At 42.8% G+C, this 27,384-nt stretch overlaps 1 protein-coding gene across 16 annotated transcripts in view; it reads left to right on the forward strand.

Annotated features, from left to right (window-relative positions):
* KIAA1217 (KIAA1217 ortholog) overlaps positions 1-27,384 on the forward strand; it is a 547,501-nt gene that overhangs the window by 398,692 nt on the left and 121,425 nt on the right. For all 16 annotated transcript variants that reach the window (XR_012157585.2, XR_012157583.2, XR_012157584.2 and 13 more), the window contains one exon: positions 16,919-17,114. Coding sequence is in view for 13 of the 16 variants with exons in the window: in XM_073334251.2 (XP_073190352.1) it covers positions 16,919-17,114 (196 nt within the window). In the remaining 3 variants the exon portion in view is untranslated. The remainder of the gene's footprint in view (positions 1-16,918; positions 17,115-27,384) is intronic.

Consider the following 27,384-nt stretch of genomic DNA (forward strand, 5'->3'; position numbering starts at 1 on the left):
CATTCTGCAGCATTGCTTCAGACTAATCTGGAAGGAAGGAGGCCTCCTACTGAATCACCAACAGCAGCATCTGAAGTACTTGGATTTTTCTTTGGAGGTCTAGAATCTGAGTGCTCAAAAGGCCTGATCCTGCTTAGTATAGTGAATACTTTCCCTTGGGCTACTAAGCAAGCTGATCCCACAAGCTAGTCTTACACTTCATTCAGTCTCTTTTCTCAGGCATTGGGATAATTACTAATACATTCAGCACTAAAGTATTTAACTTTTTTCTTCCTAAGTTACTGCATGCTGATCGTTTGGATACTACTTTGCCAATTGCATGCATTGGATGTTTTTCAGGACTCCAGTTAACGAGTGTCAGCACATTCCTGGCATCTTTGCTTTCCTCCTTTGAGTCTCAGCTTTCTACACCTTTTCAAGGCCACTGCTGTCTCCATTTCTGTTTACAGTTCAAAACCAGCATGTTTTACAGCTGCTTCCTTTGTTCCTGTTACCTTTCTCATCATAGTAAAGACTGGCTCCTGAAATCAGTTTTTCTCCATGTAATAGTAAATCCTTCTCATACTTGCCTGTGAGTGTGTCTTGATATGTCTACAGCCATGGCTTTTCCAAACTTGATTCTACTGACTATATATTCAGTATCTCACACTGCTCCTTTCTCTGTTCCTTCTTTACAGATTCCACATTTTCCCATTAGAAATTGTTTTCCTTCTGCAGCTTTTTCTACTGCCTCCTTATAGCTTGTGTTCAGTTATCCCTTTCTATGCTAATCCAGCATTGGCAGGACATAGCACTTTATATTATATATTTGTGGGTTATTTACTTTCTCAGCTCCTAGAGACACAGTACTTTTCAACAGAAGCTACTCTCCTTTGAGGGTCTAGGGCGATAGAGCGTGTGTTATTCCTTGTAGTCACATATAAATTCTTTAAACTCACTGGGCCAGATCCTCACCTAGTATAGATCAGTGTATTGCCATTGAAGTCAATGGAGCCAGGCTGATGTACATCAGCTGAGGCTCTGTCCCGTTATATATAGGAATGAAGCTGCAGGCCCTGAAAAAGCTCCCAGCTGGTACAAAACACAGCAGCTCATCTGCTTGCCAATACAGGTTGCTATGAGCGCATCATCCCAGTGCTTTATTCTCTGTACTGGCTCTCCATTAAATAGAGAGTCCGGTTCAAGATCTCTCTTCTGAAAGGTAAATTGTCCATGGGATTCTCCCTAGCTACCTGAGAGGCTGCTTCTTTCTCCATGGCCATGATGTCCCATGACAGCTACATTCCAGTGTGGGCCAATTAAATGGTCAACCAGTGGAGGAGGTGTGTGAGAGAGAGAACTTTCACAGATGCTGACCCTACATTATTAAACTTCTTCCTGTAGCAGAAAAGAAGGATTACAGTCCTCATTGCATTGAGAACTATAATATGAAGCTCATCTCTTCAACTTAGCTTTCCCTCTGTATGGTCTGTGTACATTCACACACATACTGTACCTACACATGAAAAATAAAATAAAAATCAAGCTGTTTCTCCTACAGGCTGGGAGGAAGGGAACAGATTAGTACTGTTCTATATTTTAAAATATTTCTGAAGTACTCGGGATGCTATGGTGATGAGTTAGGGAGCGGAGGGCATATAAATACCTAAGAAATATTTAGGTTAATATTAGTGATGGGTCCAAGCCTCAAAGTTTGGATTCCGACCTGAATTTCTTCAAAATCTGTTCTAGGCTTACCTCTAGTGAGGCCCTGATTTGGGATCACAGCATTTAAAGGTAGTTTTAGTAATATTCTTCTCATATTACCTTGTCCAAGTATTCTCCTGATACTGAAGTCTGATATGATCTGAAGTCTTCTCTGCAACAGACTGCGGAGTCTTCACTTGCCTTTATAGCACTAACTTGTCTACTATATTGGGAGACTTCCTATATCATATGACTGTCCACGTTGTGATTTTGTGGGGGGGTTTTTCCCTGTCAGATTATGTTTACTCAAAGACTTCTAGCTCCAATCCTTGGTGCACATGCTACGACATGTGATACTGAGGGGCAGAGAATATGTCGTCGTACTAAGAGGAGAGGATTTTTTAGATGTCCATGAAATTGATTGATCGCTTTTAACTGTATTCTGACCTGCCTACCTGCTGTAGAATTTACATAACAATTTGATTATTTTTAAAAGAGTAATTTAATAACAGAGAAATTCCCCCCCTAAAAAGATACACTATTCAAGTGGCTTCCTAACTTTAATAATGAGACACACTTTAGAGTTAAATGCGGCCCCTTCCTTTGTGACGTGGAAGGCTCCAGAGGCAGTAACACCAGTTTCGTTTCACTGTGTGGGGTGACAGGATTTGAGGAACCCATTGGGCATGGAGCTCAACTCCACCCTGTTCCGTGGAGCTTGGGTAAGAGCTGGAGGTCAGAGTGTGAGCAGAGCTGGTGAATCTGCCAGTATGTGGATCATTGCACTCTACACAATTAGGGTCTCGTGCATGATGAGAGCTACAGAAACCTCAGGGAAGCTCTGCAGCATGGGAGAAATTCCTTCCCATAGAAAGCCCTGCACACAATCCAGCTACTTTGCCTTGTGGGATTTAGCACTTGATGTAAAAAAAATGAAGTAATGTGATGGATTTTTCTATCTGAATGATTTCTCAATTAAAAATAAAGTAAAACCTTTTGGAGTGTGTGTGTGTTAGGGAGGGTGACTTCAGAAACAAATGCAAAAGCTGACATGATTTCAATAGTGCAGAGACCATGGCAACTGACCGTGTTGTCTGTGCCTTTGTGCTGGGATTAGGATTGGAATTTATCCAGTTGGTGCTTCAAGGTTGCAGTTAGTATGTATTTGTGTTTGCACAAATAACTTACTTGTAAAAATCCTATTTTACTTGAACAATATTTGTCGTCGGGGGGAAGTGTTCTATTGTTTTCTTTTAAAAAGAGGTATAACTCCCCCCACACACACAAAAACATTATCTAGTTGACTAAATCTTGAAGAAATATAGAATATTTTTGTACTAATAGGCTTGCCCCTGGAATCAAATATCATACAATCATGTCTGTCATGGGTTTTGTGTACAAGAATTGAAAGATTCTTTGAATTACTGTCTTAATTATAGTGTTGGCACTATATGATGTGCTCACTTGCTCAATAAGATATTTGTTGTAGTTAATAGTTATCCATTCAGCTTAAAGAAAAGGTGTATTTGTGGCACCTTAGAGACTAACCAATTTATTTGAGCATGAGCTTTCGTGAGCTACAGCTCACTTCATCGGATGCATGCCGTGGAAACTGCAGCTCACTTTGGCTCATACTAATAGCAGAAAGTATAGAATAGGCAATAGCGGGGTCATTACAGTTGCGGTGCTTAATTTGTAATGAAAGAGGTGCTGGGGCTCAAGCATTTTTTTTACATTCATAACTGATGCGGCAAGCCCAGGGGTGCCAGGGATATGAACTGTCAAGCCTAGAGGTGCCGGGGCAAGCCCTGGCACAAATTAAGCACTGTAACAGTTGTAATAGCAGTTTGACACAGGCTGAAAGGAGAGAAGATTTAGAAATACAGTAAAATGCTTTTCTTTTCTTAGAAACAAACGAAAGATTAAATTACATTTAAATTACATGTAGCATTACATTTACAACTCCAAGTGTTCAAAAATAATGTCAGGCCCCCTAAAATCATGAGCTGTTAACAATACTACATTTGGGGTTCTTTTTATTGTATCGTGGGTCTTAAACCTCCTATTTTCAAGATTTTCTCCACAACTATGAAGGCTAGGAACTTGTTTTTAAATGAAAGTCATAATCCTATGACTCTGGAAGCTGGAGCTTTATGCAAAACTCCAGCTATTGTGAGACTTGCAGTAAATTCACGAGATCAGGCAACGCTTTTCGTAGTGTGATCAAGAAGCGCTATGCCATCATGTTAGCCTGTCACTCCCCACCAGTGACGCTGGCCGCTATGGGGAGTGACAGGCTAACAAGATGGCATAGTCTTCATTTAAACTGGGGTTATGGTAAGATCACTGTCAACATTCACAACTCACCAGTTCCTAGTGCACCTTCTGAGTTCAATGCTGTAGAACTGCTTCTTGGAATACTGAAGTGAAACTGTGTTACTGATTGATAAGACTATATTGCTCACTGTGTACATGCTGCCTTTTGTTCTATATATTTTTTCAATATATATCTCATCTTTCCTTTCCACTGCTGGTATGCTGCAGTACAGTTTCATTATGCACAGGCCATTCTCTTTTTGTTTTGTTTTGATTTATTTTTCCTTTAAACAGTTTTCTCTTTCTGTCTCTTTCTTTGATCTACAGGCTCTGCAGTGTATGTTGGTCTCCCTTCATTCAGAACTTGACATTCAAAGGTACTTGATGAAAATTGAATCCTCTCAGAGAGTTAGTACTGTACTTTCTTTTTCTGCACTCTGCCTTGGATTGAGCCTGTTACCTTTTAACTGTGTGTGGTTTGCCTCACAACTAGTGTCAGTGTTCTTCAGTAAATCTGGACATGCATGCTTTTCCCTTTGTATTCCACCGTGATGAAGTATGGATCACATCAAGCGAAATGGGTACAGCAATCTGATGCATGTGCATCCTTTGACATTGTTTTTATTTCCGAGTTTGCCTCTAATGGCATGCTAGGCATAAATGTCCACGCTCTTGTCTTGGTTAGATGCACCCAACTCCTTCAACTCAGTGGGAGTTGAGTGCATGTTGTTGAGGGACGAATGTGGCCCCAATACATTAATAACCACCTTAAAATGTGCTGAATTCTCTCTCTATATAGCATTAGATATTTGAAGGATTTTTCTGTTTTTGAATTAATTGAGAGATCAAACAGCTGCAGCAAAGTTGACCTGTGGAAATGAGGATGCTTATCATGTAGTTTGCTCTTTCTTGTGGTTTTGAAAGTTACAGGGATGTCCCTTAATAGGGCATTAGATTTTTGTGCCCCTTGGAGGGACTTCCTTATGGAGCATACCAATTGGGTGGCGTATAGAGAGGGATACAGGAAATGGGAACATATACTTATTATCTTTTCCAGTGGTTTCCAGCCCAATTTCCAGACTGGATTTTCACATTCATCTGTTTTATTCAGTCCTCCTCACACTTGTGCCACTTCATAGTCCCTTGTTACATCATAGAGACATAGAAATCTAGGGCTTGAAGGGACCTTGAAAACTCCTGAAGTCCTGCCCTGTGTGCAAGCAAACCTGCACTATCCCTGACAGGTGTTTTTCCAACCTCTTCTTAAAAACCTCCAATGATGGGGATTCCACAACCTCCCTTGGAAGCCTCCAGAGTTTAACTACCCTCATAGTTAGAAAGTTTTTCCTAATATCTAGCCTAAATTTCTCTCACTGCAGATTAACCCCATTACTTCTTGTCCTAAATCAGTGGACACGGAGAATAGTTGATCACCGTCTTCTTTGTAATAGCCCTTAACATATTTTGAAGACTGTTATCGGGTCCCCCCTCAGTTGTCTTTTCGCAAGACTAAACATGTCCAGTTTTTTTAACCTTTCCTAATAGGTCAGTTTTCTAAACCTTTTATCATTTTTATTGCTTTCCTCTGGGGACTCTCCAATTTGTCCACATCTTTCTTAAAGTGTGCCACCCAGAACTGGACATAGAACTCCAGCTGAGGCCTCACCAATGCCAAGTAGAGTGAGACAGTTCCCTCCCATGTCTTATATACAATACTTCTGTTCATACACCCAAGAATGATATTAGCCTTTTCCACAAGTGCATCACATTGTTGACTCTCATTCAATTTTTGATTCACTATAATCACTGATCTCTTTCAGCAGTTTCACCACCTAGCTAGTTATTCCCCATTTTGTAGTTGTGCAAATGATTTTTCCTTCCCAAGTGAAGTGCTTTGCACTTGTCTTTATTGAACTTCATTTTGCTGACTTCAGACCAATTCTCTAATTTGTCACGGTTGGTTTGAATTCTAATCCTGTCCTCCAAAGTGCTTGCAAACCCTCTCCCCGCCCCAGTTTAGTGTCATTTGCAAATTTTATAAGTATAATCTCCACTGCATTATCCAAGTCATTAATGAAAATATTCAGTAGTACTAGACCCAGCACTAACCTCTGTGGAACCCCACTAGATATGTCCTCCCAGTTTGACAGCAAACTATTGATAACTACTCTTTGAGTATGGTCTTTCCACCAGTTGTGAACCCGCTTTATAGTAATTTCATCCAGACCACATTTCTCTAGTTTGTTTATGGGATTGTCACGTGAGACTGTGTCAAAACCCTTACTAAAATCAAGATATATCTCATCTGTTGCTTCCCCACATTCACCAGGCCAGTAACCCTGTCAAAGAAGGAGATTAGGTTGGTTTGGCATGATTTGTTGTTGACAAATCTATACTTCCTATTCCTTATAACGCTATTATTCTCTAGGTGCTTAGAAATTGATTGTTTAATAATTTGTTCCAGGATCTTTCCAGGAATCGAAGTTAGGCTCTCTGGTCTATAATTCCCTGGATCCTCTTTGTTCCACATTTTAAAGATCGATACTATGTTTGCCCTTCTCTAGTCCTCAGGGTCTTCACCCATCTTCCATGAATTTTCAAAGATAATTGCTAATAGTTCCAAAATTGCTTCAATTAGTTCCTTAAGTGCCCTAGGGTGAATTTCATCAGGACCTGGTGACTTGAATACATCTATTTTATCTAATTATTCTTTAATCTGTTCTTTCCCTATTTTGGCTTGTGTCCCTTCCCCTTTGTTACTGTTAATTGTGTTAAGTATCTTGTCACCATTCAGATGTCTAGTGAAGACTGAAGCAAAATAGGCATTAAACACCTCAGTCTTCTTGGTGTCATCTATTATTAGCTCTCCTTCACTGCTAAGTAGAGAACCTACACTTTTCTTCATCTTTCTCTTGCTCCAAGTGTATTTAAAGAGCTGCCTCTTATCGCCTTTATGTCCTTTGCTAGATGTAACTCATTCTGTGCTTTAGCCTTTTTGATTTTGTCGCTGCTTGTGAGTGCTTACTCTTTTGTACTCCTCGGCAATTTGTCCAAGTTTTCACTATTTGTAGGACTCCTTTTTGATTTTTCAGGTCATTAAAGAGTTCCTAATGGAGCAATATTGGCCTCTTACTATTCTTCCTATATTTCCTTCACACTGAGATAGTTTTCAGTTGTGCCTTTAATATTGTCTCCTTAAGAAACAACCAACTCTCCTGAGCTCCTTTTCCCCCTAGATTTTCTTCCCATGGGACCTTACCTACTATTTTTCCGAGTTTGGTTTTTGAAATCCATTATTCTTATTCTGCTGCTCTCACTCCTTCCTTTCCTTGGAATCATGAAATCTCTCTTTTCATGATCACTTTCATCAAAATTTTAATCTTTTAGATCCTATGGATTTAGAAACATGTATGTTTATGTATCCCTGAAATTGCTAGTGAGAAATATAAGATATTCGCAAGAGTACCCTGAGATGACTAAACCATGGCCTTCACAATCACACACACACAAAAGATTCACACTTAGAAAGTTAACCCTACATTTCTGTGCCCTCCATTGAGCTCTTCCTCCACTTTGTATATGACATATATAATTATGGGTGTCTCAACTGCATCTTCATAGTTTATTTTGCCAGCATATTTTGTCTGGTTTATAAATGAATGCAGATTTAAAGGGTGTCCCAGAATGCTTTATGCTGCAGTCAAATGTATAATCCCTCAATCCCATAAATATCACCCTCCATGGGTAAGAGACAAAACATTTTGAGAGTGATCATACTCTGTGTTCTTTTTTACAGGGATAAGAACAGGGATATTATGCATATTTTTTTCTCTGTGTACAGTTCATGATAGCCTTGTTGGTCTGTTTGTCCCTGATATTATGCCATTTGCTGACTCATTTTATTTCCACCAATAGGACTTAAGTATGCAAATAAATCAAGGAAGCAGACCGAAAGGAAAAGGGGGAAAAGCAAAAGGGCAGAGGATGATAAAGAGAGGGGCAGCCTACTTCTCATTCAACAATGAGATGCCCATAGAACAGCAGGAGAGGGAAAGGGGTGGGGAGGAAGTGGGGGAGGAAGAGTGACAAATCGCATGAGAGGAGAAAGGGAGCTGCTGTAATATAGGGTGAACAAATAGCAAGTGTGAGAAATCGGGACAGGGAGGTGGGGGGCAATAGATGCCTATATAAGACAAAGCTCAGAATATCAGAACTGTCCCTATAAAATCGGGACATCTGGTCACTCTACTGTAATATCAAAATTTCGCCAGCCCAGTAATTTTTCATAGGTGCTCTGATAAATATTTCAAATGTAGGTTTCAGAGTAGCAGCCGTGTTAGTCTGTATTCGCAAAAAGAAAAGGAGTACTAGTGGCACCTTAGAGACTAACCAATTTATTTGAGCATAAGCTTTCGTGAGCTACAGCTCACTTCATCGGATGCACTAAGGTGCCACTAGTACTCCTTTTCTTATTTCAAGTGTAACATTTCAGAGGCCATTAATGATGCACGTCTATTTGCATGGGGTGGGAGGAATCTCAAATAAGGAGACAGATGTAAGTGAAGTGCTGCCTAAGACCCTACGCAATGCTCTTTGTTATGCTTCTTTTCCCCATCTATTTATTTATTTCCTGATAGTGCCCACCAGATGCTAGTCTCTTTCCAAACACAGAAGGCCACGGCTCACACCCTGCCCTGAAGAGCTCGCCAACCTACAAGGCAACTTAGTGTTGGTGATTGTTGTCTCACCTCCCCCCCCCCCGAAAAAACAAAACAAAAAACCAAACTATTTAGCACATGGAAAAATTCTTTCCAGCCATTTAGAACCCACTGAAATAGGTCTGACAAGTACAGCTTTGGACTCTGCATAGCTTGTTCATTAGCTCTGGTGGGCAAATACCAAAGGTGTGGAAACTCCTTTTATTTTCCTTGGGTGTGCGCATGGGAGAGGGGGTGAGACTGTAATCTGTCACTTGGTTCAGAACACATTATCCCCAAGGTGCACTTAGGCATCTGTTTATATATTTAAGTATTTCTTTTTGCTTGTGGTTTTATGGCTACTTGAGTGGGTGAGGATCTTTTCCCTTTAATAAGTGTAACGTCAGCTTTTATTTAAATTATCCCTTTCATCCTTAGAGTTCCCACAGCACTTTCCAGATTGTGTAGATGGGAATTGCAGCCACCTCTGGGATGGAACATGGGTCATTCTGCACCATGAATACACCTCAGCATGTATTTTTTGAGGAAAATAAATAAGTTCCAACTGAAACTATGGTGAGAATTTAGATAATACCTGTGTAAATATCCAAGTTGGAAATTATGGACACCTTTAATAAATAGCAGAATAGTAATCCTGAGTCCACCTGGAATGAGATGACGAAGACTGTAAAACTTATCTGCCATGAGCAAATGTGGTAGGATCCCAGAATTCTTCACTGGGTAGAATAGCAAGGTAGACCATTGCTCTGTATTTTTACAGCCACCACATTTAAAATATTACCTATAGAATTTGTTCTAGTTTTGTGTATTACCTCCCCAAATCCCAGTGTGTCCTTTGTGGCAATAGAAAACCTTGGGTTACACATACATGGATTAAGAGCTATTATTAAAGTTTAATATGTATATGTTCGAATATCTCTTTTTTAAGCTCTCCATCCTATTGTTCTCAATAGGAATTTCTTTGGGGGGATAGCAGGGGAGGAGGGAAAGTGTGCCATTTCAATTAAACTGAGGCACCATCCACCCATCATGCACTTTTTGGAGGAAGCTTAAAATTGAGGATTCCTTGATTGCTTGAGGATTTGTTTAAATATTTATAAGTATGTTGCATATTTCAGCCCTGACCTGTCTGTCGTGATGAAAACTGCTGATAGGCCTGTTGCCAAGTTCCCTAGGACAACATTTTTAAACTTCAGTGTCGCCAATTAAACCTAGATAAGAGCCTGGTGGTAATAAGTGCTGAGCATTCACAGCTCCCATCGACTTCAAAAGTGTGTTAATTCCAGGCACTCAACAGCCCTGAAAATCTGGCTTCATTTATTTAGGTGCCTAACTTTAGGCACCCAGGTTTGAACTGACCAAACAGATTTATATAGGAACCTCAAAAAAAGTTTCACTTGTAACTATGAAGATCACCCCTGATAAGTCTGTGGTGATGAGAAGGGAGAGTAGGAATAACTAACCTGCATATTTCAAGCTCATTTCTTCACAGCAGTCGAATTACAAGATATATTTTTGGCTGGTTACAACAAAGCCAGTCATGAGTAGGAGCTCTGAAGGCTGATGGAAAATTCTGCAGCTTTTTAGGATGATCTGAATATAATTCCACCCTAAAAATGTAAATGATAAATTGTGGGATCTGAGTAAACATATTGTCTAGGCCAGATGAAAAAAGTTGGGGTCAGCAATAGTAAGTATGCAGTTAGTGTTAATAGACCTTCAACAAGCAGAGAATAGTTTCACCCTCAAATAGATTTGCAGAGATGCATAAAATAATTACTCCATGCAGGATCCTGACATTTCCTTCATGACATTGCATTAGTAATGGGTGGTGACATGACATTGTGAGTGAACATTATCAAGTTTTAATGCAACATCATCCTATGACAATTTGACATCATTGCATAAGTTCATGTTCCCATCCTGGTTACTAAATGGGAAGAGAGTCACCCTTCTTACCTAAGTGAGAAATTCCTGTGGCTTAGTTTTCTCTCTTCCTTGGAGCATGAAAAGATCTGCATGGCTTCTGTGTTGCAGGTCCAGTTACACTGCATTCTGTGCTTTATTTAATTACTCATATCTCAGGTAACATGGGGGTGTTGCTGTGATTTGCATTCCTCATATTTTGCCTGAGACTCAGGAAGCACTGACTGAGCACCAGTCAGACAGGACAATCTGACCCAAGTAATGTTTAGGGCCACAGAACCAGCATGTCTCTCAAGCTATTAGCTGATCGTTACTGATGTAAATTTGTATAATTTTTACTGAATATACATAATATGTAAGGCTTAGTTATATAGGAGCACGGTTCTGGTTGGGCTCTGGAAGCTTCTAAAACACAGAACACAATGATCTCCACTAGAGGGCTCGCAAGCTATTTAAAGGGATACTAGCCCATTCTTATATACTGCCTAAAGTATTTAGGTAACTTGTAAATACATTTTGACTGGGGGTGGGGGGTTTGCAAACAGAAACCTTTGTAGTGTCATTTCTATACAGATTTCTCAGATATACAGATATAGTCTGCTATAGACCACCGGACCAGGGGGATGAGGTAGATGAGGCTTTCTTCTGGCAGCTCACGGAAGCTACTAGATCACATGCCCTGATTCTCATGGGTGACTTTAATTTTCCTGATATCTGCTGGGAGAGCAATACAGCGGTGCATAGACAATCCAGGAAGTTTTTGGAAAGCGTAGGGGACAATTTCCTGGCGCAAGTGCTAGAGGAGCCAACTAGGGGGGGCGCTTTTCTTGACCTGCTGCTCACAAACCGGGTAGAATTAGTGGGGGAAGCAAAAGTGGATGGGAATCTGGGAGGCAGTGACCATGAGTTGGTTGAGTTCAGGATCCTGACGCAGGGAAGAAAGGTAAGCAGCAGGATACGGACCCTGGACTTCAGGAAAGCAGACTTCGACTCCCTCAGGGAACGGATGGCCAGGATCCCCTGGGGGACTAACTTGAAGGGGAAAGGAGTCCAGGAGAGCTGGCTGTATTTCAAGGAATCCCTGTTGAGGTTACAGGGACAAATCATCCCAATGAGTCGAAAGAATAGTAAATATGGCAGGCGACCAGCTTGGCTTAATGGTGAAATCCTAGCGGATCTTAAACATAAAAAAGAAGCTTACAAGAAGTGGAAGGTTGGACATATGACCAGGGAAGAGTATAAAAATATTGCTCGGGCATGTAGGAATGAAATCAGGAGGGCCAAATCGCACCTGGAGCTGCAGCTAGCGAGAGATGTCAAGAGTAACAAGAAGGGTTTTTTCAGGTATGTTGGCAACAAGAAGAAAGCCAAGGAAAGTGTGGGCCCCTTACTGAATGAGGGAGGCAACCTAGTGACAGAGGATGTGGAAAAAGCTAATGTACTCAATGCTTTTTTTGCCTCTGTTTTCACTAACAAGGTAAGCTCCCAGACTGCTGCGCTGGGCATTACAAAATGGGGAAGAAATGGCCAGCCCTCTGTGGAGATAGAGGTGATTAGGGACTATTTAGAAAAGCTGGACGTGCACAAGTCCATGGGGCCAGACGAGTTGCATCCGAGAGTGCTGAAGGAATTGGCGGCTGTGATTGCAGAGCCATTGGCCATTATCTTTGAAAACTCGTGGCAAACCGGGGAAGTCCCGGATGCCTGGAAAAAGGCTAATGTAGTGCCAATCTTTAAAAAAGGGAAGAAGGAGGATCCTGGGAACTACAGGCCAGTCAGCCTCACCTCAGTCCCTGGAAAAATCATGGAGCAGGTCCTCAAAGAATCAATCCTGAAGCACTTGCATAAGAGGAAAGTGATCAGGAACAGTCAGCATGGATTCACCAAGGGAAGGTCATGCCTGACTAATCTAATCGCCTTCTATGATGAGATTACTGGTTCTGTGGATGAAGGGAAAGCAGTAGATGTATTGTTTCTTGACTTTAGCAAAGCTTTTGACACGGTCTCCCACAGTATTCTTGTCAGCAAGTTAAGGAAGTATGGGCTGGATGAATGCACTATAAGGTGGGTAGAAAGCTGGCTAGATTGTCGGGCTCAACGGGTAGTGATCAATGGCTCCATGTCTAGTTGGCAGCCGGTATCAAGTGGAGTGCCCCAAGGGTTGGTGCTGGGGCCGGTTTTGTTCAATATTTTCATAAATGATCTGGAGGATGGTGTGGATTGCACTCTCAGCAAATTTGCGGATGATACTAAACTGGGAGGAGTGGTAGATACGCTGGAGGGGAGGGATAGGATACAGAAGGACCTAGACAAATTGGAGGATTGGGCCAAAAGAAATCTGATGAGGTTCAATAAGGATAAGTGCAGGGTCCTGCACTTAGGATGGAAGAATCCAATGCACCGCTACAGACTAGGGACTGAATGGCTAGGCAGCAGTTCTGTGGAAAAGGACCTAGGGGTGACAGTGGGCGAGAAGCTGGATATGAGTCAGCAGTGTGCCCTTGTTTCCAAGAAGGCCAATGGCATTTTGGGATGTATAAGTAGGGGCATAGCGAGCAGATCGAGGGACGTGATCATTCCCCTCTATTTGACATTGGTGAGGCCTCATCGGAAGTACTGTGTCCAGTTTTGGGCCCCACACCACAAGAAGGATGTGGATAAATTGGAGAGGGTCCGGCGAAGGGCAACAAAAATGATTAGGGGTCTAGAACACATGACTTATGAGGAGAGGCTGAGGGAGCTGGGATTGTTTAGCCTGCAGAAGAGAAGAGTGAGAGGGGATTTGATAGCTGCTTTCAACTACCTGAAAGGGGGTTCCAAAGAGGATGGCTCTAGACTGTTCTCAATGGTAGCAGATGACAGAACGAGGAGTAATGGTCTCAAGTTGCAGTGGGGGAGGTTTAGATTGGATATTAGGAAAAACTTTTTCACTAAGAGGGTGGTGAAACACTGGAATGCGTTACCTAGGGAGGTGGTAGAATCTCCTTCCTTAGAGGTTTTTAAGGTCAGCCTTGACAAAGCCCTGGCTGGGATGATTTAACTGGGAATTGGTCCTGCTTCGAGCAGGGGGTTGGACTAGATGACCTTCAGGGGTCCCTTCCAACCCTGATATTCTATGATTCTCTGTCATCTCAGTTACTACGTGCTTACCTTTCTTCAGTCTGGCAACAACATGCCTACTGGTGACACCTGGTCTGAAATACTACTGCCAGTTTCCCCACTGCCTTACCCAGCTATCTTCACAATGGGTCTAGTAGTTTATGGCTCCATAGACATGGAAAGTGTCATTTTTTTTCTTTTTCCCTTGTGGGGAAATTTTTCTAGGAAGCAATTCAGATACCTGATTAGTCCAGAAACTTGCTCTGACTGTCACTGTAATATCCAACCTGGTGCTTGCTCACCATTGGCAAAAAGAAAACTGCACCCCAGTCCTTATATGCACTGATATCTCAGAACTATTTGGATGGCCACCATTCCCTAGTGATAGTTCTTTTTATCTGTTTAAAATTAAAACTATTACATTAGTCGAGTGCCACAAATGGCCCGAGGCTTTCTACAGGGCATATAGCTGTACTTTCTACAGTGCATATAGCCTGATTCACTTCTCACTGCTGCTGGTTTTACATTTGTGTAACTCCATCGACCTCAGTGGAGCCCCTCCAGACTTACTTTAGTGCATGTAAAAGGAGAATCAGGCTTCTTGTTTTTACAGAATCTACTGTATGAGTCACCCTTGCTTAATTAGTCTTTGTAAGCCTCTTAGCATTGCAGTGATTTCATTAAGCAATGCTAGCTACTGTGTGTGAGTCACTGTGAAGTTGGCATTAATCCTGAGGGGGATCTGAGTCGTTTTATATTAAATGCTAAAGGATTGTTCAAAACAAGAATATAACTTAACCGATATTGGTAACCGCACAGATACAACTTCATCATCCTGCTTGTCTTAAGAGCGATGGAACAAAATGTAACAGGAGGAAACATGAAGCAAAATTAGTTTATCAAAATTATTTTTTTCAAAAAGCAAACTTAAACCATGAAGTGTTTCTACCAGATTATCTTGATTCATTTATATTGCACCTTGCTTTATATTTTCTTTATGGTTTTTCTATTAACAGAATAATAAACTGAGCTTCATAATGTGCGTTAGTCCCCTTTATTGTTCAATGAGTTAAGTTACACTGACATTACTTGGTAACACCCTCTAACAAGCATACCTATGTAACTAAAATATTTTAGCAATGATGGTTGCCAAGCGACATTTCAGATAACTGAATGAAAGAAGAACTGACTTCTTGAAATCCTTCATGTATGCAGTTCGCTTGTTACTTCTATAAACTCTCAGGCAGTATTGTACATGCACCAGTCTCTGTGTTTACAACGTTGTAGACTAGAGCTGATCATGTCAGAGGCATTTCAAAGCATGCCTTGGTTTGCTAGGGATAAATGTTGTTAGCTTTAATTCCTGGAAAAATTCAATGCTTCAAAATCATTTCATTGCAGGACATTGGATAATAGCTAACCTTTCATAAGTGCAAAGCTCCAGAGAATTTAGCTTTCTCATTAGATATTTCTAACTTCTTATAATATGTGAGCAACTGGACAGGCTGGCAGCAGAGAAGGCTGGGGATGTAGAGCAGTCTAATGAAAATCTCATAGAAGTTAAGAGTTGTTGCTTACATTCAAGGTCACATGGGGAATATTACATGATCTATGCCATTGCTGCAACGAGCTCTCTCCATCTCACACGAGAAACTGCTGAAAGAGCCACATGTCAGCAAAATGTGTTGTTTTGGCCTTTTCTTTTCTTTTTTTTTTTTTTTTGAACTTATCTTTAATTTGACTGATTTTTCAAACCCAGTGTGGGAGTTGTTTTTAGCCTAACTATAGGGTATTTTTAATATAAGTATCTGACCTTTAAATGAGAGAGGAAAGAAAGGCGGCTATGATATGTGGCATTTTATGCCTGGGTATATAAACTGACAAGTCTTTAGGCCTTTATTTTTAAAAAGTTTATATTTCCACTGAAGGTTCGGGGGGGGGGGGGGGGGGGAACCTTTCTTGTTTTGCATTGCTGTATTTAGAGTAGGTATATTATTTATTTTGGATGTTATATTTGCTTGAGAAATTATGGAAAATTACTACCCTACCAAGTTCAGTCTCAGTTACAGTGGCAGAAGTTTATGTTGTTCTCTGCAACAGACAAAACGGAACCCTTATACATTTATCAATGCAACTTCCCTTATAAGTTGTAAAATGTATAAATATATTCTTTCACAAAACACAAAGCCCTTTTTGAAGTCAACGATGAAAATGTTCAGGGCATTGTATTTCCTACTGAGTGTATTTTTGTTATCCAGAAATTCCAATAATAGGAGCAAATATAAAACCCTGGATTGGTACCAGCAGAGATGGTTAGGTAGACTTATCTTTAACATACAGTATCTAGCAGTTAACGGAAGTTACAGTTAATTGTATGCAGCTAAATTCTGTTTGCTGTTATACACTGGAAATTACAAGTAATTCAGTTAATCAGTGGAGTTTTTCCACATTTTATGCTGATATAAATGAAAGCAGAGTTTAACTCATAATTTTTTAGTATGTTGGATAAAAATTTTAGACTGCTATTGTGGCCTTGCTAACCCTTACTCTTCACGGCATATGTAGCTGCAGTTCTGATACTGAGTTCTGACAGCTTTACTGCTAAATTTATTTTCAGGACATTTTTCTCAACAGACTTCTCAAGGTAAGTGCAACATTTTAGAGATTTTAATTATTAATAATAGCATTTCAGTTATCAAAAATGTAAATACTTCTATGCTACTCAGCTGCCAGTTTCCTCTTTACAGAACTCACTCACTGGTTTTGAGAGCAGATCTAAGAAAACCTATTGGATGAATTTCTAATCCTACAGGTTGAGGCTCTCTGTGTGTGGTGCACCTTTGTTGTCACAACCAATGTTAACAGTTGTCTGAGCAACAGGGGAATGGAATTGCCATACATTCACCCTATAATATGTCAGCCTCCGGTCATTGTTAGAAATGAAATTTGTACAGTAGATGTACAGCAATAAAAACCTTAATGGAATATCCAGGGACAGTATATTTTAAAATAACTTACACAGAAGTCACCTTGAGCACACAAGGCCTTGCAGAATGCTGCATTTAGAGGCTGAATGAATTCTTTTTCATTGTTTTTTTTTCCAAACAGTTGGATCTTGATGTTCCTAGTGACATCTGCAATATAATAATGATATATTTATTTTATTTTTACAGACAAGGAGCCCAAAGCTGTCTCAAAGCCCACAGCCCAATTTAGGAGACCAGGCAGAACATCTGTCCGAAGCATCTGCCGATTCTTTAGAAGCCATGTCTGAGGGAGATTCTCCAACTCCTTTTTCCAGAGGCAGCCGTACACGAGCAAGCCTTCCAGTGGTGAGGTCAGCGAACCAAACAAAGGAGAGATCACTAGGTAAAATATCTTCCAGGATCCTTCAGTGCTCTGCTCTTTGCCTGTAAATTTGGCATTGTGTTCTCTGCAAATAAAATTTTGTCTTTACAGTGTTTTGGGGTTAACAAAATACGGACATTTGCAGCACCTTATTGTTACTGCGTGTCACAAGGAGACTGGATCCTTTAAGGGGCGATGGGGGCAAGCTGTATGTGTGCCATAATTTTTATTATCTGCTTCCCAGTCTGAGGGGGTGGGATGAAGGAGGGTCACTTGGTAGTTAATGGACACCTGGGCCTTAAAGAGGACTGACAAAGTTCAGTTTGGAAAGTGGTACTACAGAAAGTGGAAGGCTCTCAGCCAGGGTCTGCAGGAGGCAGGGTACTCCAGGGGAACCAGCCCAGGGCCCCAGTGCTCTATACTGGAGCAGGGAAGGACATAAGGAACATATCCCAGAAGGGGTTGAGAACTGTACTCCAGGGAAACCACCCTGGGGGCTGAGTGCTCTATCCAAGAGCCAGAAAGACTCTTAAAGGTAGCCCAGAAATCCGACTGAAGGAAAGCCCCCAAAGGGCAAAAGAGCCTCTCTGGGACTTTTTAGTTTGGACTCTTGCTACCCTGTGTTAGGTTTGTATGTATCTTGGCCAGAGGGCTAAGCCACCTCTCCAGCATAGACTGGTGTGTGAAGAGCCAAGGAGACCCGCCTTGGGGAAGAAGGGAGACAAGGAGCACCAGCAGCGCCACACTTAGCCAGCAGGAGGTGCTACAGGACAGGCACTCCTCTGCAAGTTTATTCTTTTCAGATTAGTTCAGTGTGGAGTACTGGATGGCCCAGGGAATTGGTAGTGAGAGTATTACTGCAGTCTCCAAAAGCATGCTAGACACCTGACAGACAGACAGACAGATGTGGACCCTGCCCTGAAGAGTCTATTAACAAGCTCAGCCCAATACTGCAAATACATATTACCAAGTATTATTCTTCCTACGTGGTAGTAAACACTGCACTAAGTGATGAGTTTTTTACAAGATGGGACCTTAATTTTAGACATGAGATACAGAGCCCTTTGTCTGTATATTACATGTTCAAATCCAGCCCGATTTGTAATAAGCAAAAATGATTAATGTCTGATGGTTGATTGGTGGTGGCCCAATTCCTATTGAAAAGGGATGGTATTCACATTACCTCTGGAATCTTTTATGGCAGCCTTTGTAAAGAGAATAGGGATTTGAATGGATATGGTGATTGAACTACTCTACTTTTCCCAGGAAGTACCTTCAGATTTGAGTTGAGGCACAATCAACAGCAATTCCACCCTTCACCCCTAGGGGCTCTTCTCAGGGGAAGCTGCTCCTCCTGTCACTGCAATTTGAATTCCCCTACACCTGAAGGTTGAATTTAGCCCAATTTGTCCACAAAATATAATTTTAAACTAAAATTGGTTTTGCAATACATTTTACTTTCTTAGAGAGATTCTCTTCGCAACAGATGGATGGCACAGGTAGAAACTAGTTTTTTTAAGAATAATGCCATAGGGCAGGTAGACTGCTGTTGGAAGACAGCATAACTTGCATGCAGATTGATGAAGAAGGCATGTTTCTCAAGGGTAATAAACTGAAATGTTGCTTCTTTTCTGTAGGATCTCATTCCCCTACATGCAGAATGACATAAACCAAAGGCTGCACCATACATCACAGAGAGCTCATAAACTGATCACAGGAGTTTATTTATTCCTCAGTGATCCAAGGCAATTTCTGTCAAGAGTGTTTTGATATCTGATAAACAGAACAAATAAAAAAAAAATAGAAAACAGAACTAAAAAGGGTTCTCCAAGCCAGCAGGCACTAGCAGTGCTAAAAAGGGCAGCACACAAATCTGAGGATGTGGGAGAGAGTGGCTCACATCACTCCTCAGTGGGGCACTCTGGCCAAAGCCAGGAGATGGACTCCATGGGAAGCTTCATCCACCTCAGCTGGAAGGGACAGGTTGGTCTGATGCAGGACACTTTGAGGGGAGAGCCTGAACTTTCCACCCAAACTTACATGTTTTTAAACAAAACCTACATATTAATCCTAAACTACTGAACACTGTTCTTTTAAGACACAGGAAAAATGGTCATTTTGATGGGTTTAAGTCTAATAAACTTTACAGTGTTCTTTTAAAAATCTTATTGTCATAGACATTCATATTTTTCCAAGTCTAGTTGAGTCAGGTTGTTTTTCAAATTACAGACTGAATAAAGGTCTATTCGGAGGTGGAGTGAATGAGAGTAGTGGCAATACATTTTGGCTACCCGGGCATCATGTTTTTGTCAGTCAGTGATGAATGATTAAGGCTGTGTGTCGGTCACGTGACTTCTGCAGTGGCTGGTGCTGGCTCAAGGGCTGCCTGAGCCGGGGAGCCAGTGGGCCAGCAGCAGCAGTTTAGGTGTGTGGGAGGAAGCTAGGGACATGGGGTTGGGGTGCGGGGCAGTGCTTATCTCGAGGTGGGGGGCTCCCTGTTTCCCACCAGCATGTCCCTGCAGCTCCTAGGTGGAGGGGCCAGGGGGCTCTGCATGCTGCCTGCGCCCGCAGGCCCTGCCCCCACAGCTCCCATTGGCTGCAGTTCCCAGCCAATGGGAGCTGTGGAGCCGACGCTTGTGGCAGGAGCAGCGTGTGGAGCCACCCTGGGCTTCCCTCCCCCTAGGAGCTGCAGGAACACGCGGAGCTGGGTAGGGAGCCTGCCAGCCCACCCCCACCCCCCCCCCACACCAGCACCAACGGGGGTCCCAGGCTGCACACCGCTCCCCTCCCCTCCCTTCCCCCCACAGCACCAGCAGGAGTCCCAGGCCACACACACACCCCAGCAACTGCAGTGCCACTGGACTGCCCTCCCAGAGCACCCGCAGCCCCCTGCCCAAGTTTTAGTTAGAGGTATATAGTAAAAGTCATGGACAGGTCACAGGCCATGAATTTTTGTTTACTGCCCGTGACCTGTCCATGACTTTTACCAAAAATACCCGTGACTAAAATGTAGCCTTACTAATGATGACTGTGGGTCATTATGACATGCCAGGCTCCAATTCACGCCGTGGTGAGCCAGCGCATGTGACATTCTAGGTCTGTATCCATTTTAAACTTTGGCCATGGTTCTTGAAATTAAGGTCTTTCTTGACAAAAGGGTCTATCAGAATCAGCACATTTCTCATCAGTATGCCACCTGAGGACAAAGTGTAACATTAAAATGAATTAATCCTCCATGAGGTACAAAATAAAATATATTTTAAAATATGTATTTGAAAGCTGGGATTTCTTCCAGCTTGATAACTGTGGGGGGGGGGAAATTCTAGGAAAACTGTCAGAACAAGAATCATCTTAAACCTGGACAGAGCTCCAAAGCTCTCACCAAAGTCACTTGCAATTTGCCTAAAGGAAATAAAAATTGACAAGTACACAATTATATTATGCAACCTGTCAAAAACAGCAGTATGTGCATGTATGTGCTGGATTGCACTGATGTCATTGTTTTAATGCTTCTCAAAAGACATGCAGACTGACAAATGTTTGTGGTTTGCAAACAGTGAGATGCGACTCTGTCAGGTGCCAAGCACTTTCAATCCTCTTTGACTTCCGGGGCAGCGGAGGATGCTAGGCACTTCACAGAATCAGGCTGAACAGGCCTATTTCTGAGAAGTGCTATGTGTTTGCCACCTTCTACTGAAGACAATGGGAGTTGCAGGTTCTCAGTGTTTCTCAGGATTGGGCACTATAAACAGGGTTGGATTAAGGCAGAATCCATAGCTCTGGATACCAGACTGGGAAGGGGGTACATGGACACACAAAGGCTTGGATCTGAGGAGCCATTGGAGGAAAGCACTGACAAAGAGTGTTGGGGTCTGCCATGGGGACTTGGGAGCAGGAGAGAGTGGTAACTGAAGAGGGGGGTCAAGAACACCAGTGCATAGCTGGCTCCTGGCCTTACTCCTACCTGACGGTATCTCCACTGAGTGCTGGCTGCAGTCTGTAGGCACTCAAAAGAGGGGGCAACTTCACACACCCCATCTCCCTCTCTGCCCAGCCCAGTGGACTCTCCCACTCACTTCTGTTGGGCAGCCATGCCACAACAGATAGACCCAGCATGGGATCTGATTGATTCTTACCTTACCCTTGGGGACAAGGTTATGCTGGGATCTGAGAGAAGAATAACAGAGACTTGGTGGGATAACTCACATGACTGGAGTACTGTCATGGATGGTTATAAACTGTTCAGGAAGGACAGGCAGGGCAAAAAAGGTGGGGGAGTAGCCCTGTATGTAAGGGAGCAGTATGACTGCTCAGAGCTCCGGTACGAAACTGCAGAAAAACCTGAGTGTCTCTGGATTAAGTTTAGAAGTGTGAGCAACAAGAGTGGTGTAGTGGTGGGAGTCTGCTATCGACCACCGGACCAGGGGGATGAGGTAGATGAGGCTTTCTTCCGGCAGCTCACGGAAGCTACTAGATCACATGCCCTGATTCTCATGGGTGACTTTAATTTTCCTGATATCTGCTGGGAGAGCAATACAGCGGCGCATAGACAATCCAGGAAGTTTTTGGAAAGCGTGGGGACAATTTCCTGGCGCAAGTGCTAGAGGAGCCAACTAGGAGGGGCGCTTTTCTTGACCTGCTGCTCACAAACCGGGTAGAATTAGTGGGGGAAGCAAAAGTGGATGGGAATCTGGGAGGCAGTGACCATGAGTTGGTTGAGTTCAGGATCCTGACGCAGGGAAGAAAGGTAAGCAGCAGGATACGGACCCTGGACTTCAGGAAAGCAGACTTCGACTCCCTCAGGGAACGGATGGCCAGGATCCCCTGGGGGACTAACTTGAAGGGGAAAGGAGTCCAGGAGAGCTGGCTGTATTTCAAGGAATCCCTGTTGAGGTTACAAGGACAAACCATCCCGATGTGTCGAAAGAATAGTAAATATGGCAGGCGACCAGCTTGGCTTAATGGTGAAATCCTAGCGGATCTTAAACATAAAAAAGAAGCTTACAAGAAGTGGAAGGTTGGACATATGACCAGGGAAGAGTATAAAAATATTGCTCGGGCATGTAGGAATGAAATCAGGAGGGCCAAATCGCACCTGGAGCTGCAGCTAGCCAGAGATGTCAAGAGTAACAAGAAGGGTTTCTTCAGGTATGTTGGCAACAAGAAGAAAGCCAAGGAATGTGTGGGCCCCTTACTGAATGAGGGAGGCAACCTAGTGACAGAGGATGTGGAAAAAGCTAATGTACTCAATGCTTTTTTTGCCTCTGTTTTCACTAACAAGGTCAGCTCCCAGACTGCTGCGCTGGGCATCACAAAATGGGGAAGAGATGGCCAGCCCTCTGTGGAGATAGAGGTGATTAGGGACTATTTAGAAAAGCTGGACGTGCACAAGTCCATGGGGCCAGACGAGTTGCATCCGAGAGTGCTGAAGGAATTGGCGGCTGTGATTGCAGAGCCATTGGCCATTATCTTTGAAAACTCGTGGCGAACCGGGGAAGTCCCGGATGCCTGGAAAAAGGCTAATGTAGTGCCAATCTTTAAAAAAGGGAAGAAGGAGGATCCTGGGAACTACAGGCCAGTCAGCCTCACTTCAGTCCCTGGAAAAATCATGGAGCAGGTCCTCAAAGAATCAATCCTTAAGCACTTGCATGAGAGGAAAGTGATCAGGAACAGCCAGTATGGATTCACCAAGGGAAGGTCATGCCTGACTAATCTAATTGCCTTTTATGATGAGATTACTGGTTCTGTGGATGAAGGGAAAGCAGTGGATGTATTGTTTCTTGACTTTAGCAAAGCTTTTGACATGGTCTCCCACAGTATTCTTGTCAGCAAGTTAAGGAAGTATGGGCTGGATGAATGCACTACAAGGTGGGTAGAAAGCTGGCTAGATTGTCGGGCTCAACGGGTAGTGATCAATGGCTCCATATCTAGTTGGCAGCCGGTATCAAGTGGAGTACCCCAAGGGTCGGTCCTGGGGCCGGTTTTGTTCAATATCTTCATAAATGATCTGGAGGACGGTGTGGATTGCACTCTCAGCAAATTTGCGGATGATACTAAACTGGGAGGAGTGGTAGATACGCTGGAGGGGAGGGATAGGATACAGAAAGACCTAGACAAATTGGAGGATTGGGCCAAAAGAAATCTGATGAGGTTCAATAAGGATAAGTGCAGGGTCCTGCACTTAGGACGGAAGAACCCAATGCACAGCTACAGACTAGGGACCGAATGGCTAGGCAGCAGTTCTGCGGAAAAGGACCTAGGGGTGACAGTGGACAAGAAGCTGGATATGAGTCAGCAGTGTGCCCTTGTTGCCAAGAAGGCCAATGGCATTTTGGGATGTATAAGTAGGGGCATAGCGAGCAGATCGAGGGACGTGATCGTTCCCCTCTATTCGACATTGGTGAGGCCTCATCTGGAGTACTGTGTCCAGTTTTGGGCCCCACACTTCAAGAAGGATGTGGATAAATTGGAGAGAGTCCAGCGAAGGGCAACAAAAATGATTAGGGGACTGGAACACATGAGTTATGAGGAGAGGCTGAGGGAGCTGGGATTGTTTAGCCTGCAGAAGAGAAGAATGAGGGGGGATTTGATAGCTGCTTTCAATTACCTGAAAGGGGGTTCCAAAGAGGATGGCTCTAGACTGTTCTCAATGGTAGCAGATGACAGAACGAGGAGTAATGGTCTCAAGTTGCAGTGGGGGAGGTTTAGATTGGATATTAGGAAAAACTTTTTCACTAAGAGGGTGGTGAAACACTGGAATGCGTTACCTAGGGAGGTGGTAGAATCTCCTTCCTTAGAGGTTTTTAAGGTCAGGCTTGACAAAGCCCTGGCTGGAATGATTTAACTGGGAATTGGTCCTGCTTCGAGGAGGGGGTTGGACTAGATGACCTTCAGGGGTCCCTTCCAACCCTGATATTCATAGAATCATAGAATATCAGGGTTGGAAGGGACCTCATGAGGTCATCTAGTCCAACCCCCTGCTCAAAGCAGGACCAGTCCCCAACTAAATCATCCCAGCTAGGGCTTTGTCAAGTCTGACCTTAAAAACTTCTAAGGAAGGAGATTCCACCACCTCCCTAGGTAACGCATTCCAGTGTTTCACCACCCTCCTAGTAAAAAAGTTTTTCCTAATATCCAACCTAAACCTCCCCCACTGCAACTTGAGAACATTACTCCTCGTTCTGTCATCTGCTACCACTGAGAACAGTCTAGATCCATCCTCTTTGGAACCCCCTTTCAGATAGTTGAAAGCAGCTATCAAATCTCCCCTCATTCTTCTCTTCCGCAGACTAAACATCCCCAGTTCCCTCAGCCTCTCTTCAATAGTCATGTGTTCCAGTCCCCTAATCATTTTTGTTGCCCTCCGCTGGACATTTTCCAATTTTTCTACATCCTTCTTGTAGTGTGGGGCCCAAAACTGAAGACCCACTAAATCAACCGTTCTCTAGTCGACTCTGGTACAAGAGGAGTAAGGTAAGTAGACTGGAGAGCGTCTCCCGTCGACGCAGCGCGGTGTAGACAGCACAGTAAGTCGACCTAAGATACGTCAACTCCAGCTACATTATATTCTATGATTCTAAGGACAACCAGCAGCCAGCCTGCCTGCTTGGAAAGCTGGTATACAATAGCTGGTGATATTCATGGCTCCCTGCTTTGGGAGAAGGAGCCAGAGCAGCTGAAGTGGACCATTCAGAGAAGTTTCTTCCCTGAAATGTCTTTTAAAAATCCACTGGTCCTTATATTTGGGCCCTTGTTCTGCAAACACATAAGCACATTGCATAACTTATTTAAATAAACATAAAAGGACTTGACCCTGTGTGCGGTTATATCATTTGGGGGAAGTTGATGTTCAGAATGAATGCATACTTTTATGGACAGCGGTTAGCCCATCCCTCTGAGAAACTTATAGGAGGTGGTCCTGACCTTCAATGGGAGGGGAAGTGACAGCTGGAGGGGAGGAGGGGGAAGGTTGAGGGACAGAGGCATGTTGGGGAAGCCAGTGAAAGAGAGAGAGAGAGAGAAACAGAGTCTGTAAGTAAACTGAGAGAAACAGGCAGAGGATGAGAGGGCAGCCAGAGGGACAGAGGGAAATCAGGGCTGAGAGAAACCAAGAGTAAGTGGAGAGACTGAGACTGAGCAGGACAAACAGATGTGCAGAAGAGGGTCCCTTTCATTTAAAGCTGGTTGGTTAAGTCAATCCATGTCTGATGGTGTGTTCCTGACCATTGGTTCCGGTCATCTATCATTGATCCATGTGGTTCCCTAGATCCAGAACAGGAGAGCCAAGGGCCTTGAGATCTAGTGGGTCTGATTTGATTTGCACTGCTGCAAGCGTCACTGGAGTTAAGGCTATATCTTCAGGAAGTCACAAGAAGTATGTGAGACTCAAAGATTGACCGGGGTGTCAGACAGCATCCAGTGAGGTAGCTGAGGAAAGGGGAACCTTGAACTAGAAAAAAAATAACCTATAAGATACTAGCCTGTGCATATAGAGATATAGATATATTTCTGTATTTAGAGGTTATATTTAGCTAAGTACACTCAGTAGTAAGTTACTCTCAGTGTGTGTGTGTGTATTTTTATATATATATATATCTCCAAACCATTATATATTTTTATGATATATATATTCTTAATCTATTTGATCTATTGTAGGTAGGTAGAATCCAGTTCTGTTTGCTCTGGTTTAAATAGAGTCCCTACTATGTTATTTTTTGACAGCTAGTTGTATTATCTTGGCTACCATTAAATAACCCTTTATTATGGTGTAACATACACCCAGCTCTCACCTGCTGAGTAGATTAAACCACCACTGTAATGGACCATTACTAAATCTTGATCGATGGTTTTGGGATGCAGTGACCCTTGGATGTATTTCAAATGTAACACTATAATCCTACACTGAGAGGTCTGTTTACATCTGTTTGGCATCACCAACAGATGAGGTCAGTTTAGTGTAGGGGACCAGAGTTGAGTATTGTAGTAATTTTATCTCTGGACTGGTGAATGGTATCTCTGAGTCAACAGAATGCATCATGGAGGGGCTACAGGCACAGTTTAAAGCACTATAGACCTTATTGACTGACATTACAGGGCAAATGTCCACTCTGCCCGAGGCATTGAGGTTGTTAAGGACCACCTGAAAGGACAAGCCAGAGACACTGTAAAGTACCTTATTCCTCTGGAGAAGAGAGCACAGAGAACATTTTCAAGTTGCTGATTCGTGTGTATGGGGACAAGGCTCCTGTTGGAAATCGCTCATGAGAATTTCATGAGAGAAAGCAGGAAGAGGGTGAAACAGGAATTTTGCCTACAATCTACAGGAGAGACTCTCCAAAGTGCGGAATCAAGATAAGAGCCAAGTGACAGACCCAGATGCCATCCAGAAGGATCAACTAGTGATAGGACTGAGGGATGATGAGTTAAGACATGAAATGAAGAAGAGATTCAAGGAGCAGCATACACTGCCTTTTCCTGACCTGTTAAGGGCAACTATTGAGTGGTCTGAGGAGGATGAAAAGAATTTGGAAGGAGTTGCAAATAAAAGTAGTTATAGAGGAAAAAATGAAGTAGCCAACTGAATCTTCATGGCTGATTTGGAGAATACCCCTACTGTCTTGGAGAGTTTGAAGAAAGCAGTACAAAGATTTAGTGATCAATAAGAAGAGCTTTTTAACAGTGCATCAACCAAACCTTTCACTTGGACCAAAGCAAACAGTGCTTTCTGAGGGGCAGAAAATTGCAAGAGGTCTCCATTACAAGATGGATAGGTCAACCTGGTTTGCTATGGATGCCGTGAGTCCAGTCACATCTGGAGAGAATGACCACGTAACTGAAAAGATCAAGAAAGAATTTCCTCTCTTGATAGAGAGACAGTTGAAGTGTGAAACTCAAGTCAGGGCAGAAGATACTCTTGAAAGGGGGATGAGACACCCAATATTTCACCTAGAATAGGTTTATATATGGCAGGTCTACGGATAGAAAAACAGAGGGCCAGAGCTTCTGGAGCCAGCCCCATTGTGGAAGTGGAGATCGGAGACATGAAGACACATTTTGTTTACTTGACCTTGGGTTTAAAGTCACCACTCAGATGGCAAGTTACTTTTATAAGAACTTTGAGAGACCTAATGCTGTGGCGGATGCCAGCTGGGTAAAATTGAGGCAGCTAATAGATATTCTGGTAATTGGATGTTTGGAGGCAGATATTTGGTGTTTAGGGCAAGTATTGTCTCAGAAGTGTGTTTTCATTGTGCAGGATGATTATCTGAGTCCAGAAGACAGTGTGATTGGA

Source organism: Lepidochelys kempii, chromosome 2 (assembly GCF_965140285.1).
Source record: "Lepidochelys kempii isolate rLepKem1 chromosome 2, rLepKem1.hap1, whole genome shotgun sequence".
NCBI lineage: Eukaryota > Metazoa > Chordata > Testudines > Cheloniidae > Lepidochelys > Lepidochelys kempii.